This window comes from Sus scrofa, chromosome 1, assembly GCF_000003025.6.
Source record: "Sus scrofa isolate TJ Tabasco breed Duroc chromosome 1, Sscrofa11.1, whole genome shotgun sequence".
NCBI classification, from domain to species: Eukaryota; Metazoa; Chordata; class Mammalia; order Artiodactyla; family Suidae; genus Sus; species Sus scrofa.
The window spans coordinates 216,318,818-216,334,909 of NC_010443.5; the positions used below are offsets into that span (position 1 = coordinate 216,318,818).

General features: G+C 38.0%; 1 protein-coding gene across 2 annotated transcripts in view; it reads left to right on the top strand.

Annotated features, from left to right (window-relative positions):
- Positions 1–16,092, top strand: part of ERMP1 (endoplasmic reticulum metallopeptidase 1) — a 69,237-nt gene that overhangs the window by 5,991 nt on the left and 47,154 nt on the right. For both annotated transcript variants that reach the window (XM_001924217.5, XM_013993586.2), the window contains exons 3-6: positions 901–1,028; positions 1,652–1,757; positions 13,951–14,097; positions 14,739–14,831. In XM_001924217.5, coding sequence (XP_001924252.1) covers positions 901–1,028; positions 1,652–1,757; positions 13,951–14,097; positions 14,739–14,831 — 474 coding nt within the window. The remainder of the gene's footprint in view (positions 1–900; positions 1,029–1,651; positions 1,758–13,950; positions 14,098–14,738; positions 14,832–16,092) is intronic.

Consider the following 16,092-nt stretch of genomic DNA (forward strand, 5'->3'; position numbering starts at 1 on the left):
CACCTTTAATTAATATGTAAGGTTTCTGAATCAAAAGGTTAAGTGATTTGATGAGGTCTTCTGCTTTATCAGTTCTGGGACCAGGGATACAACTTAGGTCATTGGTCTCCTTCCCTGTGTCTTATTAGGTTATGTGTCTTCTTGTATTTTTCACCGTATGATTCCCTTAGAGAACCTTTCAAAAAATACTATACTTTCCAAACTGACCCCTCTATAAGTGTGGAGTGATCTGTGTTTTATGATTTTGGCAGGAAAACAGGAAAGAAGTGGGTGGCAGTTTGAGGTGACACAGGAAACTGAACACCAGAAGTGAGAATACTCCAGAGATGTAGAATAAAGAATAAAACAAGTTGCTTTGGGTGCTGAGAATGCCAGTTTTCTGTGTAGCTTTAGGTTCCCCTCTGGTTGATTAGTCAGCAAATATTAATTGAGCAACTGCTGTGAGCCAGGTATGGTTCTAGATACTGAGAGTAAATCATCAACCAAACCAAACCAAAGATTCCTGCCCTCATTGAATTTCTGCTGGTAGGTGTAATTGTCACCTGATAGTGACAGGGCTGTGCTATATTCACCTATTGTGATGCCATAGTGGGTGGTCCTGTAAAGGGGTTTTGTTTTGTTTTTTGTCTTTTTAGGGCCACACCTGCGGCATATGGAAGTTCCCAGGCTGAGGGTTGAACCAGCCTACACCACAGCCATAGCAATGCAGGATCTGAGCTGTATCTGCATCCTACACCACAGCTCACAGCAACGAAGGATCCTAAACCCACTGAGCGAGGCCAGGGATCAAACCTGCGTCCTCATGGATACTAGTCAGGTTCATTACCTCTTAGCCATAAGGGGAACTCCAGTAAAGATTTTAAAGTCTGAGAAACAGATCTGTTTTTTTCTGATTTAAAGGTGCCAGCGATGATGCAGTGAGCTGTTCAGTGATGCTGGAAGTCCTTCGTGTCCTGTCAAAATCTTCAGAAGCCTTACATCATGCTATCATATTTCTCTTTAATGGTGCTGAGGAAAATGTCTTGCAAGTGAGATTTTACTGTTTTAAATACTAGGCTTGAGTAATAGTGGTAATGAGAATAATAGTAATAGTAACACTTAGGCATTTTGATTATTCATATGAATAGTATCATAAAAGGACATGCAGAAGAAATACTGTACTGGACAGTACTTTAAAAAATTTACAGCCACTTATGTACGCATGTTTAATATTTGAAAAACCAACACCGAACAGGTCATCTTGTTAGTGTTTTATTCATAAAAACGCTCTGTGATGGTACAGTTGCTCGCCTCCAGTTGTCTTTGACCCAAGAGTTTCAGAGCTCTTGTCCCTCTTCTTCTATTGTTCTCTTCTGTTGCACAGGCTCACACTTAATAAAGATGATGTTTGGCTCCACTCATGGAAATCAGGCTGTCTTCTGTGTTGAGTGACTTTCCGGTGAGCAGACTGCACACAACGATGAGGCAGAGAGAGAAAGAGAGAAATAGATAGATGTTTTTATATCTTGCCATTGAAATAAATGATTGTTTTGTTTTCCTCTTCTTCCCCTCATCAGCATAGATGTTCTTCTGTCTTTTAAAAAAGCAAAGTGAAGACTTTAATAATATAAGATTGTTTAGCCAGTAACTGTTTTCTTTCATTCTCATACAGGCAAGTCATGGTTTTATTACTCAACACCCCTGGGCCAGCTTGATTCGTGCATTTATTAACCTGGAGGCAGCAGGTGTAGGAGGGAAAGAACTTGTGTTCCAAACAGGTGTGTGAGGCTGTGCATTGTATATTTTAATGTAATTGTTATTTTTATAAAAATGGAAATTTTTAAAATGTAAATAACCTAATGAAATGACGTTCTTTTTAAAGCATGAGGTAGTTTTAGCCTGTCTTTTTTCATTTTTTTTATTATGGTTGATTTACAGTGTTCTGTCAATTTCAGTTTTTGCTTGTCTTTTAAAGTTTGTAACAAAATAATATTAATTTGAATGTCTTACAAATCCAGTAATGTGAATCAGAGTTCAAAGCTCAGATTTGTTCAGTCAGGGGATACTGAAATCTGATGTTGGTTGTTTCATGTGTTTTCCTGCTTTGTTGGAAATTAGTGTAATGCATTTTTAACCAGAGATGTAGCATTTGCTGGAAGCTTAATAATGAGGAGTATTTCAAGGCATGAGATGGACCAGGGGAAGTAAGCTGATATGAGAACTTTTTTATTTTTAGTACCCTTCACAGACATGGTATTTTTTAAGTTATAAAGCTATGCTAAGTGCTAAGCAAAACCTAAGCCAATACCATATTTTAATATTCTCCATCCGACCTATTTTAAACTTCTACCACTCAAAATAAATGTATAATTTTTGGCCACATCCATGACATGTGGAAGTTCCTGGGCCGGGAAAAGAACACACACCACAATTGAAGCCTGTGCCGCAGTTACGGCAACGCCAGATCCTTAGCCCACCGTGCCACAAGGTAACTTTCTGTATATTTTAACTTCAGCTACATCTTCGAGCGTCTCAAGGTTATGAGTTCAGAAGCAGGGTTCTCCTTTCCTTTCAGCTCAGATCTTTCTGCTTACTCTTCATCTGACTAATGAGCAGAAACTGGTGTCTAATATCTGTAGGTATTAGTGGATGCTATGCTATTATCCATTTTCCTCTGATTCTTGGACGGCAGTCAGGACGGGAAGAACACTTGATGTAATAACCGTCAGATCAAAAGCGCAGAGAACGTCTTGCAAGCAAAGAGAACACTGCATCTTTTCTCTGGTGAAAATATCAGGGCAGGAGTGTGTTTTGTGTATTTTCCCTCCTGGAAGTGTATTATATGTTAAATACCTTCATGTCCATGCTTTTTAATTTATTATCATAGTGCCTTGCCCCTGTACTGCCACCCAGAGAAGAACCAGTCTTAAGGTTTATCCTGTGCCTTTTCTGAATCTTTTCTGTGCATATATATTAATGCATACATTAATATATTAATATAGATACATATTCTGTGCATCTATATTAATATATTTTTCACATATATAATCCAGGGAAGTTAAAACACATTTAACTTCTAGATATATATCTGAAAAAAACCAAAAGCACTAATTTGAGAAGATACAGCCACCACAGTGTTCCTAGCAGCATTATTTACATTTGCCAAGATAGGGAAGTACCTAAGAGTCTGTCAACAGACGAATGGATAAAGACACACACACACACAGGAATACTACTCAGCCATAAAAATGATTATTTTACCATTTGCAGCAACATGAATGGACTTGGAGAGCATTATGCTAAGTGAAGTAAGTTAGACAAAGACAAATACTGTAATGATATCACTTATATGGAATCTAAAAACACAACAAACTAGTGAATACAACAAAAAAGAAGCAAACTCACAGATAATTGAGAACAAACTAGTGGTTACTATGGGGGGGCACTATAGGTTTAAGGGAGTGGGAGGTACAAACTGTTGGGTGTGAGATAGGCTCAAGGATGTATTGTATGACATGGAGAGATAGCCAATATTTTGTTATAGCTGTAAATGGAAAGTAACCTTTAAAAATTGCATTAAAAAAAAAGAAACATACTTACCTAGGCTTAGCGATATATTGAATACTCACTTTTGCTAGGTCTAATTTATGGTCCATGGGGTTTTGTTTTGTTTACTAAATGAAGACAGTTAAGAATTCTACAGTTTACATTTTTAGGTATAAGTGGATTATTTGGAAGAATATAAACAAACTGCTACTAAGAGTAACTGTTTTTTTTGGTTTTTTCTTTTTTTGTCTTTTTGTCTTTTTAGGGCTGTGCCTGCAGCATATGGAGGTTCCCAGGCTAGGGATCCAATTGGAGCTGTAGCTGCCGGCCACGGCCACAGCCACAGCAATGTGGGATCCAAGCCACATTTGCGACCTACACCACAGCTCACAGCAATGCTGGATCCCTAACCCACTGAACCAGGGTTCGAACCTGCATTCTCATGGATGCTAGTCGTGTTCATTAACCGCTGAGACACAAAGGGAACTCCCTCTGAGTCTTTGAATGCTGTTTTCCCTCTAGGTTTGGGTAGTTTGTATACTGGAAAGCTTTCTGGGTGCTTTCCTAGTATCTCTCTGACCTTCAGATGCCCTTCCTACAAAAAGACTAGCTTTCTTTTGAGATTGCTTTCAGAGAGCTAGTGTTGCTGCCACGTCTGACTGAGGGAGGATGAGGCCCCCTGGGTCTGGAGTCCTGGGGAGCACTGCCAGTCTGCCCCGTCCTCAGCTCTGCAACAGGCTCTTTATCCTGCACAGTAGCCCTTGTCCTGCCCTGGAAACATTTCAGTTAAGACAGTTTGTACTCTTTGGTGCTCCATTGTCATTTCAGAGGGGCATTCATTTGGAGAGTTTTTAGTGGCTAGAATAATCATTACTGCCTAATTTTTTAAAAGGGACAGAATGCATGAAAGAATGGCATGATTTATCAGATTAGTGGTTTATATCTGAGTCAAGTAGACTTGATTTGATCATTTTGAAGGTATTATAAAAAACATTGTTTAAAATTTAAACACATTAAAATTTAAATGCTACCATCCCTGAGTAGAAGAAAGCCCATGAACAAAGGGCTCATGGAATGCTTTTTATCTCTTGTGAAAAATATCAGTGACCTTGTAATCTTACCACCCAGAGCAAACTGGTGTTACAGTTTAGTCTCTACCCTTCTGGAATTTCGTTTCTATTTATATTTATGTATATATATATATATAAAAGTTATATACATATATACACATGTATGTGTGTGTGTATATGTATGTATATAACTTCTTTTTTTTCCCAAAAATAGGATCATAACTCTGCTATTTTATAACCTGCTTGAGATTCCATTCTTTTTTGTTGTTTTTGTTTTATTATTATTATTTTTGGTCTTTATAGGACTGTACCCACAGCATATGGAGGTTACCAGGCTAGGGGTCAAATCTGAGCTGTAGCTACTTGCCTATACCACAGCTCACAGCAATGTCAGCTCCTTAACGTACTGAGTGAGGCCAGGGATTGAACCTCTCTCCTCTTGGATACTAATCACATTTCCCCGGAGCCATGATGGGAACTCCCCTTTTTGTTTTTAATTATGGTTTTATTGAGATATAATCCACATACCCAACGATTTACCCATTTAAAGTGTTACCTTCAGTAGATTTTTAGATACATAAAGAGTTGTGTAGCCATCACTACAATCAGTTTTAGAATCTTTTCATCACCTAGGAGAGAAATCCCATACTCATGAGTGGTCTGGATGGCTGCTTGCACTTCTTATAGTATTTTTTGAGGTTCATCCATGTTGTAGCCTGTGCCAGTACTTCATTCTTTTTTGTGGATGAATTATATTCCATTGTATGAATATCCTGCATTTCATTGATCAGCTGATGGATGTTTGGATTGTTTCCACTTTTAGGCTATTATGAATAATACTGCTATCTATAATAACTGATGTGTAAGTCTTTGGACATACATTTTCACTTCTTTTTGGTGAATTCCTAAGGATGGAATTTCTAGGTCACTTGTTAAATTTTTTGTTTTAACCTTTTTTTTTTGGCCACACCTGCAGCACGTGGAAGTTCCTAGGTCAGGAACTGAACCTGTGCCACAGAAGCAACCCAGGCTGGTACAGTGAAAGTGCCATAAGAGAACTCCATGTTTTAATTGTCTAAGAAACTGCTAAACTAAAAAAGTTTTATTTTAGCGGAAATGTAAATTCAAGCAACAATCGTAATTTTTTATATTAGATTTGCAAAAACTAAATAGAATGATAATGCCCATTTCTGATGAATTCATAGGAGCAGGCATTTTCATACACTACTGGTAACAATTGGTGCAATTTGGGGGTAGTTTGGCCATATGTATCACTTTAACAAATGTGTAGACCCTTCTGTCCAGCAGGTCTACTTGTAGGAATTTATCTTGTAGAAATAGTTGCACAGAGGCACATAGATCTGAGTACTGCATAATCTTCTTGACTTTTTTTTACCAGGAGTGAAAAATTGAAAATACGTTTCAGATCCATGCATAGGAGACTGGTTATATTAATGATGAGTTAAATATTTTTTGCCCTTCTTTCATTAATTTTCCTTCCTTGTGAATGATTTACATCATTTACACAAACAATTTTTTTTCTTCTTCTTAACGAAAACCTCTTTGACTCCCTCTCAGTTTCCCAGCTACTGCCTCATTTCTCTATTCCCATCTATTGAAAAATTCCCCCTTGCTCCTGTTCTTGCACAAGTACTAGTTATCTTTAGGCTCCCCACACCTCCACATTTCCTCTTACTAAAGTCACATTGCTAAATTCAGTGGTCAGTTTTCAGTCCTCATCTTACTTGGCTCTCATAATAATCTTTACTACTCCCAGTGTTCTTTATTTATTAGTTCCTCCTTTTTTGATTTCTTTTGGGGGTTGATGCTACCAAGTAAAGTTAGAAGGAAGTAGAGCAGAGGAAATGATTCTGTGTGTGACTGAGCTGGGTCTGCTTTTACTAGACTTCCAGGAAACTTTGACTCTGTTGTTGACACTGAGATCTGCTTCCCCTCAACATTGCACATACTCATATCCTTTGCTTTAAGAAAGATGGGGCTTATTCTTAAGGAAGAAATGAATGCACAAGAAACTAGAAGCATCATAGCATTTAGATGATGGCAGGAGAAAGATTTAGAGTGGAAATATGTCTGCCTCCCCCCCCTTCTCTGTGGTCTAGTTAAGAGCTTTCTGGGGGAGGCAGGATAGGTAGTGGTTAAGAGCACAGGCTCTGTGGTCAGCTGACCCAAGTTCAGGTCTCAGCTATAGCACATTCTAGGCTTGCAACCTTGGACAAGTCACGTGTAAATGCTCCATGTTTCTGCTCGTCATCTGTAAAATTGGCATAGTACATTAAGAGGTACATACTGTACCTATTTGGATTAATAATCACTGGGTAAAATCCTCAAGTCTAATTTCTTGTTTAAAGCTCCCTTTACCTTGTTTATGTCATGGAGAGTATATTACTCAGGAGCTTATCTGCCTTCCCCATCCTAGTCTTCCCAGTCTTGACCAACACTTGACCTGTGACCCCTCAGCCTCCAGTGGATCATAATTGAGAGGCTGGAATAGGGCTGGAGCATGTCAGAGGTCAGAGGCCAGGTAGCAGATATGCGAAACCCTTTCCTGCTGTTGGATCTTATGTTTTTCTCAAATATATTTTATGGTACAATGTATAAAATGAACTTAAACTTTTATCTTTAGGTGCCTTTATTTTTTTTTATTTTTATTTTTTTTTCTTTTTGCCATTTCTTGGGCTGCTCCAGCGGCATATGGAGGCTCCCAGGCTAGGGGTCTAATCAGAGCTGTAGCCACCGGCTCATGCCAGAGCCACAGCAACATGAAATCAGAGTCTCGTCTGCAACCTATACCACAGCTCATGGCAACGCTGTATCCTTAACCCACTAAGCAAGGCCAGGGATCGAACCCACAACCTCATGGTTCCTAGTCAGATTCGTTAACCACTGAGCCACGATGGAAACTCCATAGGTGTCTTTATTATAATGTGAGAAAAACACACAGCTCTGAGTGTTCAGCTTAATGAATTTTTACAGACTAAGTCATGCACCTAGACCCCAGACCAAGACTGAGAGTATGAGGGGTACTCCACAAGCCTCACCTCTGGTCCTTCTTAGTCATTCCTCCTCCAAGGTTATCCTATTCTAACTTATGTCTTGATAGATTTAATCTTGCTCTAAACCACAAAGATTTAACTTTCTATAAATTGACTCATACACTATGTTTTCTCTTGTATATGTCACTTTTTTTTCACTCAATATTATGTCGTTAAGATTCATTTGTATTGCACTGCATTCTTTTTCACTGCTGAATAATATTCTGTTGACAAGGCTATCCATTCTGCTGGTGATGTTAGATTGTTTCTAGGTTTTGGCTCTTAGGAACAGTCTTTTTTTTTTTGTCTTTTGTCTTTTTAGGGCCGCACCTGTGGCATACAGAGGTTCCCAGGCTAAGGGTCCAGTCGGAGCTGTAGCTGCTGGCCTATGCCACAGCCAAAGAACGCCAGATCTGAGCTGCATCTGCAACCTACACCATAGCTCACAGCAACGCTGGATCCTTAACCCACTGAGCGAGGCCAGGGATCGAACCTGCAACCGTCATGGTTTCTAGTTGGATTTGTTTCCACTGTGCCATGATGGGAACTCCTTAGGAATGGTCTTACATTCTTATGAAATGTCTTTTGGTGCAAATGTATGTGTATGCATATTTCTAAGTGGAACTACTGAATCATAAAATGTCCATAATTTCAGCTTTAGTAGATTCTTTTGGTAGATAAATGCTATGCTTAGATGCAGAAATCCTAAGTAAAATATTAACAAACTGAATCCAGAAATGTATGTTTATGTGTGTACATATGTATATACATATACAAAAAAAGGTAATGCTTTCCAATCAGGTTGAGCTCATTTCAGGAATACAAGATTTTTTAAGTTTGAGGTGTGCAAAATAGTGACTCAGTATTTGTATATACTGCAAAGTGATCATCAAGAAGTCTAGTTAACATCCATTATCACAAAGCTGCAGCTTTTTTCTTATGCTGAGAACTTTTGAGAGCTCTCTTAGCAGCTTTGAAGTATACACTACAGTGTTATTTGCCATAATCATTGTGCTGTACATAACTCACAGCCTCATGACTTACTTATTTTATAGTGGAAGTTTTAAACTTAAACACAACCATCATTTTTGTTGTCTATATAATAATATGTGTGTGTTTTTTTTTTTTTTGGTGCAGATTCTATGTATAAGTTAGATCAACTGTTGTTTGCTTTTCTCTGACTTGTTTCACTTAGGATAGGTGAGTAATACTCCGTTGTGTGTGGAATTTTCTTTATCCATTCATCCATGATGGACTCTTAGGTAGCGTCCATGTCTTGGCTATTGTAAGTAATGCTCCAGTGGACTTGGGGGTGCATGTGTCTTTTTGAGTTAGGTTTTGGGTTTTAGATAAATGTCCAAAAATGGAGTCATGTAATAGTTCCATTTTTAATTTTTTGAGAAACCTTCATACTGTTTTTCATAGTGGTTGCACCAATTTACTTTCCCACCACTAATGCACAAGGGTTCCCTTTCTCTACATCCTCACCAACACTTATTTCTTATCTTTTTGATAATAGCCATTCTGACAGGTATGAAGTGATATCTCACTGTGGTTTTGATTTGCATTTCCCTGGTATATAGTGATATTCAGCACCTTTTCAGGTTACTCTTGACCATCTGTTTGAAAAAAAAAATCTATTCATGTCCTTTGCCCATTTTTTAATCAGGTTTTTTTTTCGCTATTGAGTCTTATGTATTCTTTACATTGTAGATATTAATCCCTTATTACATATATGATGTGCAAATATTTTCTCTCATTTAGTACACTGCCTTTTCATTTTGTTGATAGTTTCTGTTACTGTGCAGAGGCTTTTTAGTTTGATGTAATCCCACTTGTTTATTTGTTGCTTTTGTTGCCTTTGCTTTTTGTGTCGTAGGCAAAAAATCATCACCAAGACTGATGTCAAGAAGCTTACTGCCTACGTATTCTCCTTGGAGTTATACGATTTCAGTCTTAGATGTTCAAATCTTTAATTCATTTTGAGTTAATTTTTGTGTATGGTGTAACATGGTGGCCCATTTTCATTGATTTGCATGTGGCTCTCTAGTTTTTCCAACACGATTTATTGAAAAGACTCTCCCTGGGCTCCTTTGTAATGTAGTTTGAAATCAGGATGGGTGATGTCTCCAGCTTTGTTGTTCTTTCTTTCTCTCCCCCCCCCCACCTCTTTTGGCCACATCCATGGCATAGGCCAGGGATCAAATCTGAGCCACAGTGCCAGGCTGGGGATCAAACCTGTGCCACCACAGAGACAAGGCCAAATCTTTAGCATGATGCACTGTAGCAGGGACTCCTTTTCTTCCTTCTTAAAGTTGCTTTGGTTACATGGGGTCTTTGTAGTTCCACACAAATTTTAGGATTATTTGTTTTATTTCTGTGAAAAATGGCATTGGAATTTTCATAGGGATTTTATTGAATCTGTAGATTGTTTTCATAGCATAGACATTTTCACGGTATTCTAGTCTATGAGTGTGCATGTTCTTTCCATTTAGTTGTGTTTTCTTCAGTTTCTTCAGTGTCTTAAAGTTTTCAGGTATGTAACTTTCACCTCCTTGGTTAAATTTACTCCAAGGTATTTTATTTTTATTGATGCAATTGTAAATGAAGTTGTTTTCTTAATTTCTCTGTCTTATAGTTTTTTATTAGTGCATAGAGATGCACCTGATTTTTTCTGTAATGATTTTATATCTGCAGCTTTACTGAATGGTAAATGAAGATGGCTTAATATCTGAAAGCCAATCTATGTTGTTCCCCACATTATGAGAATAAAGGAGAAAAGCCATCTCAGTTGATAATCTCAATGTAATCTATCTCAGTAGATAAAGAACAAGGATATGTTCCTTCAATAACAGTACCTTTGTTACACTTAAAAAATACGACATTAATATAAAACCGTAAGTGAATAAAGAGTGCATATTCAGATTTCTTTTGTTCCAGTAACATCCTAGATGTTTTTGTTTTGTTTTTTAATCTGAGTTCCGATTCAGGATCAAACATCAAATATATTTTATTTGCTGTATTAATTACAATCATTATATAACACACACATAAAAATATGTGTGGGCTTAGTTATTATAAAGTGAATACCCTTCTAATGGCCACGACTGAAGAAGGGTAGACTCTTACCACACCCTCCCAGAAGTTTTCTGCCTGCTCCTTCTCAAATTCAGTTCGCTCCCTCTCATCTAAGCATAGCCATTACCCTGATCATCACTTTCTTCCCTTTATAGTTTAGCTTTACATGTTTTTCAGTGTGGTTTTAATATTTTAGTCGTATAACTTTATTGATACCTAATTGTAGTAGTAATGATATTTTAATAGTAGTATTTTAACATGATAAGGTTTGATAATGTTTCCCCACCATCATTATTCTTTTTCCTTTTTCATTTGTGTCCTTTTTAGTGTATCACATGAGATGCGTGTAATGCCTGATTATTGATAATGTTAACTTTTGATCATTCAATTATGGTATTTGCTGGGTTCCTCTACTTTGTAAAGTTACCCCCTTTGTAATAGGTAGTTTTAGACTGTGTAAATATTTTGTTTTTTAATGAAAGCTTGATTCTAGTTTTAGGAATCATTGATGATTCTTGCCCCAAAGTATTTTTACTAGAATGTTAGCCAGATGCGGAATTCCATCTATAGTTAATAGTCGGAATTCTGCTAGGAGGAAGGCTTTCTGTTCTCCTTTATGTGTGTATTTATTTCATTCTTTCATGTATATTTTATGGAATATATATTCTGTTGTAATCATTTTGATTCATGAGTCATTTGTTTAGACCAGTGGTAGCCCCTTCAACCGATGCCTGTTCTTTTGACATGTTTCTGACATGTTTGAGCACTTTCCTACTTTCTGGCACAAGATGTTCTCACTTATCAGTATTTTCCTATCCTCAGATCTGGAATTGGGCATATTTCTAAGGAGAACTGGCCCTTTTAGTGGATAATGGTATTGAGAAGCAAAGATCTTGATGCTGAGGGTGTTTTTCTTTATATTTATCCTCTTTGGGGTTTGTAGGGCTTTTTGAATTTAGAGCTTGGTGTTTTCAGTAAGTTTGGGGCTGTTACCTCTTTAGACATTGCTTCTGCTCCATTCTTTCTTCTCTTCTGCTGGAACTCCAGTTACTCATGTTAGACCTTTTCTCTGTATCCCATATGTCTTTATAAACATTTCTGTGTTTTCCATCCCTTTTTCTTTCTGTACTTTAATTCCTTGGATCTATAATAATTTCATCTGTTTAACTTTTTATTAGGCCATCTGTGTTTTGTTTGTTTGTTTCTGCTTTTTGCTTTTTAGGGCATCTGAGGCATATGGAGGTTCCCAGGCTATTGGTTTAATCAGAGCCACAGCTGCTGGCCATAGCCACAGCCACAGCAACGCTGGATCTGAGCCGTGTCTGTGACCCACACCACAGCTTACATAACTCCAGGTCCTTAACCCACTGAGCAAGGCCTGGGATTGAACCCGCAACCTCATGGTTCCTACTCAAATTCGTTTCCACTGTGCCATGACAGAAACTCCTTATTAAAATTTTTAGCATCAATTTTTAGGCTTTTCAGTTCGGGGGTTTCCATTTGAGACTCTCTGTTTCTCTCTCTCTTTTTGTTAATAGGTTGTACTTGTCTAGTGAAATTATTGCTATCATCTGTGTTTCTGAATAATTAATAATGTTTATTTTAAAATTCATGCCTGGCAGTTCCAGTATCTGGGTCACCTGGGTGTCTGGTTCTGTAGTGTTTCTCTATCTCTTCCCTCTCCCTACCTTTTATGGCTATTTTTTCTGTAGGAAAGTACTTTCATTATCTGTTTATAAAGTTATAAAAATGTTAATATTCTTAGGTTCCTTGAAATACACTTACTCGATCTGTTTACATCAGATGACTTTTTACTAAATTTAGTTGTAATAAACAACCCCTGAATCTCAGTACATTATAACAACAGAGGCTTATTTCCTGCTCATTCTGGTTCCTGGGTACCTGCAGTTACATCCTATGGTTGTCATGTTCCACATGACTTTTTTTTTTTTCTGCTTTCGAGGGCCGCATTTGTGGCAAATGGAAGTTCCTAGGCTAGGGGTCTAATTGGAGCTACAGCTGCTGGCCTACGCCACAGCCACAGCAATGCCAGATCCGAGGTGTGTCCGCAGCCTACACTACAGCTCACAGCAACGCCAGATCCTTAACCCACTGAGCAAGGCCAGGGATCGAACCCACAACCTCATGGTTCCTAGTTGGATTCGTTTCCACCGTGCCACAGTGGGAACTCCCCACATGTCTTATTCATTCTGGGATCCAGGCTTGAGGGGATGCCTTGATCTCATGACTGAAGTCAATGGGAGGGATGGACTATATGATGGCTCTTAGAAGGCTTCTCAGCTGAGGTTCATGTCTATTCCAGTCACAGTTAGTTGGTAGAAGCAATTCATGTATATGCTCCTTCACATGGAGGCTTTATAAGTTACATAGAAGGGAGAAGTGAATGATTGGGAATAGTAATACAATTTACACTAAAGAAAAAAAAACTCTCATATTTGAAAAAAGGCTGTATATGCATGAAGATATTAATGCAGTTATTAATAATGATAAAAATTATGAGCATAGTAATAAGGAACTTTGGTATGTTTGGTGGTTATGCAGTTATTAAAATAATCACTGTTACATCTAGCAACATAGGAAAATGCATTTAGTACAGTGTTAAGTGAGAAAGTACAGAATATGCTCTGTTACTACAGCTGCGTACACACAATCATATATTTCTAAGAAAATTAAAGAGATATAAAAATGGTAACAATTATCTTAGGATGTTGGATTTGTGAGTGACTTTTCTTTCTTTTTTTTCTTTTTCTTTTCCAGGGCCCTACCTGCGGCATGTGGGAGTTCCCAGGCTAGGGGTCAGATCGGAGCTGCAGCTGCTGGCCTACGCTGCAGCTCATGGCAATGCCAGATCGTTAATCCACTGAGCGAGGCCAGGGATCGAACCCACATCCTCATGAATACTGGTCAGGTTCTTAACCCACTGAGTCACAACAGGAACTCCTAACTTTTCATTTTTAAACTTAGACTTTTTATGGTGCTATTATTTTATAATTAAAAATAATTTTATTTTCCAAAAGGTTATTTTTCATTCTAAAAAGTCATATGCACTTATCAAAGAAATGTTGGAAAATAGTATTAAGAAAACAAATTATTGACCTATCTCCCTAAATCACCACAGTACTATTTTAGTATGTTTAAAAAATTAATATGTTAAAAATGTTTACCAGATTACCTTTGTATTGTGTTATCATGTTTCATTTCAGGGCCTGAAAATCCTTGGTTGGTCCAAGCTTATGTTTCATCAGCTAAACATCCTTTTGCTTCTGTGGTGGCTCAGGAGGTTTTCCAGAGTGGAATCATTCCTTCAGATACTGACTTCCGTATTTACAGAGATTTTGGGAACATTCCAGGTATTCTGTCAATTGATATGGGCTTTTGTGTGACAATGATTCATCAAAAACAAGTTTTACTTTTTGTAAGTTTGTAAATAGACAAGCATTTTCTGAGAGCATATTCTCTGTGTGTATATCGGATATCTTGACTCAGATAGTTTCCTTTTCTTTTAAACTCTGATGTAATTTAAATGCCTCCCTTTTCTAGAACATATCGTCTTGCCCTACAGTGTGACAGAAGAACAGGGGAGGGCTGTTTAGCCCTTCATTCCCCAAAGACTGTAATAGATCCTTCAGGGGTCTTTTTTATTGTTACCTTGCTGTACCAACTGCCCTGGGGACTTGGACAGCTTATTTGAAGGTAAAATTGGTTCTGGTCTTACAAGGATGTAGATGGCAAAGTCCTGATGACCCACATGCACAATATTCCGACCTTGCTGTGTGACTTGTAATGCCCCAGTCATTTTGGATTGAATTACATACTGTAGCTATAGGTTCTGTGTGAATTGGAACAGAATTTATATTGTTCATTCATGAATGTGAAACAGCAATCATGCCACTGCTTTGACATTTTATCTTTTAGGAATTTAATACATTAAACAAATGCAAAGTTGATCCTTAAAGCAAAATGACTTTTTTTTTTTTCCTTTCTGTCTTAGGAATAGACTTAGCTTTTATTGAGAATGGATACATTTATCATACCAAGTATGACACTGCAGACAGAATTCTAACAGATTCCATTCAGAGAGCAGGTTGGTATGCTAATTTAGACTTTATAGATTAAGGTGGAATGTTATGTATGACCTAGAAACCTATAAATAATCAGTGTCCTGTGCATTAGGGAAACAGTGTGTGGTGTGAATGAGCTGGGCCTTTGGAGTTAGAGAGATGAGGCTCTGAATTTTAGCCTTTAAGTCTAGTTCAGCAATTAAGAACATAAGACTATTCATTATGAGTAAGTTGAAAGGGAATTGACCCAGGGTTATGGTAGGATTGCTGAGTGATGAGCATCTAGATATAATGGAAGCTATACATTGGAGGTGTTATCAGCACGTGGTTGGGCAGCTTGCCGGGGTGTGGAAATGCTACATCAATCCAAAGGTTTGAGGGCAGGTGACTGGGTTATAGAACAGGTGTCAGGGCAAGAGGATTAAAGTATTTTCCAGAAAGATCTGTAGTAGTCAGGGAGGTGAATCTGATGTTGAGCCTTAGACAGAGTTGGTAGGATTTGGCCCGTGGAAAAGAGAGGATGTTCTAAGTTAGAGCGCAGCATGAGTAGGGTGTGTGGGGGGTGGGGGGCGCTGTTGGTGAGTAGACTCTCAGACTTCAGTGTGAATGGAGGTTGCATTTTCAGAAATAGAAGGGAACGAGGTCCAAGTATATGGGGTAGAGAAAATGGTATACGGGCTTTAAAAATCAGCAAGCAGGTGTTGTGTTGTTATTATAAGCATAGTAATAAGGAACTTTATGGTATATTTGGTGATTATGCAGTTATTAAAATAATCATTGTTACATCTAGCAACATAGGAAAATGCATTTAGTACAATGTTAAGTAAAAGAAATGTGCAGAATATATATACTCTATTACTACAGCTGTGTACACACAATCATACATTCACAAGAAAACTGAAGATGTATAAAGATGATAATGGTTATTTTAGGATGATGGACTTTTGAGTGACTTTTCTTTTCTTTTTTAGGGCCACAGCTGTAGCATATGGGAGTTCCCAGACCAGGGGTTCAGTTGGAGTTGTAGGTGCCAGCCTATACTGCAGCTCGTGGCAATGCCAGATCGTTAATCCACTGAGGGAGTGGATTAGGAATCATTAAAGGACTCATTAAAGGCCTGAGTGCATCAATGAATGATGGTTTAAAATGCTGCCAGTCTGGTAATTTAGAGTGCAGTGGATGGTGGAAAAAGGGTGAGAGCCAGGAGTCAGGGCTCTTCTGACAGTAACTTTAGTGTGGAGTAATGAAGATCTAGACTGCAGTGTTGACAAAAGACAGAAAAGC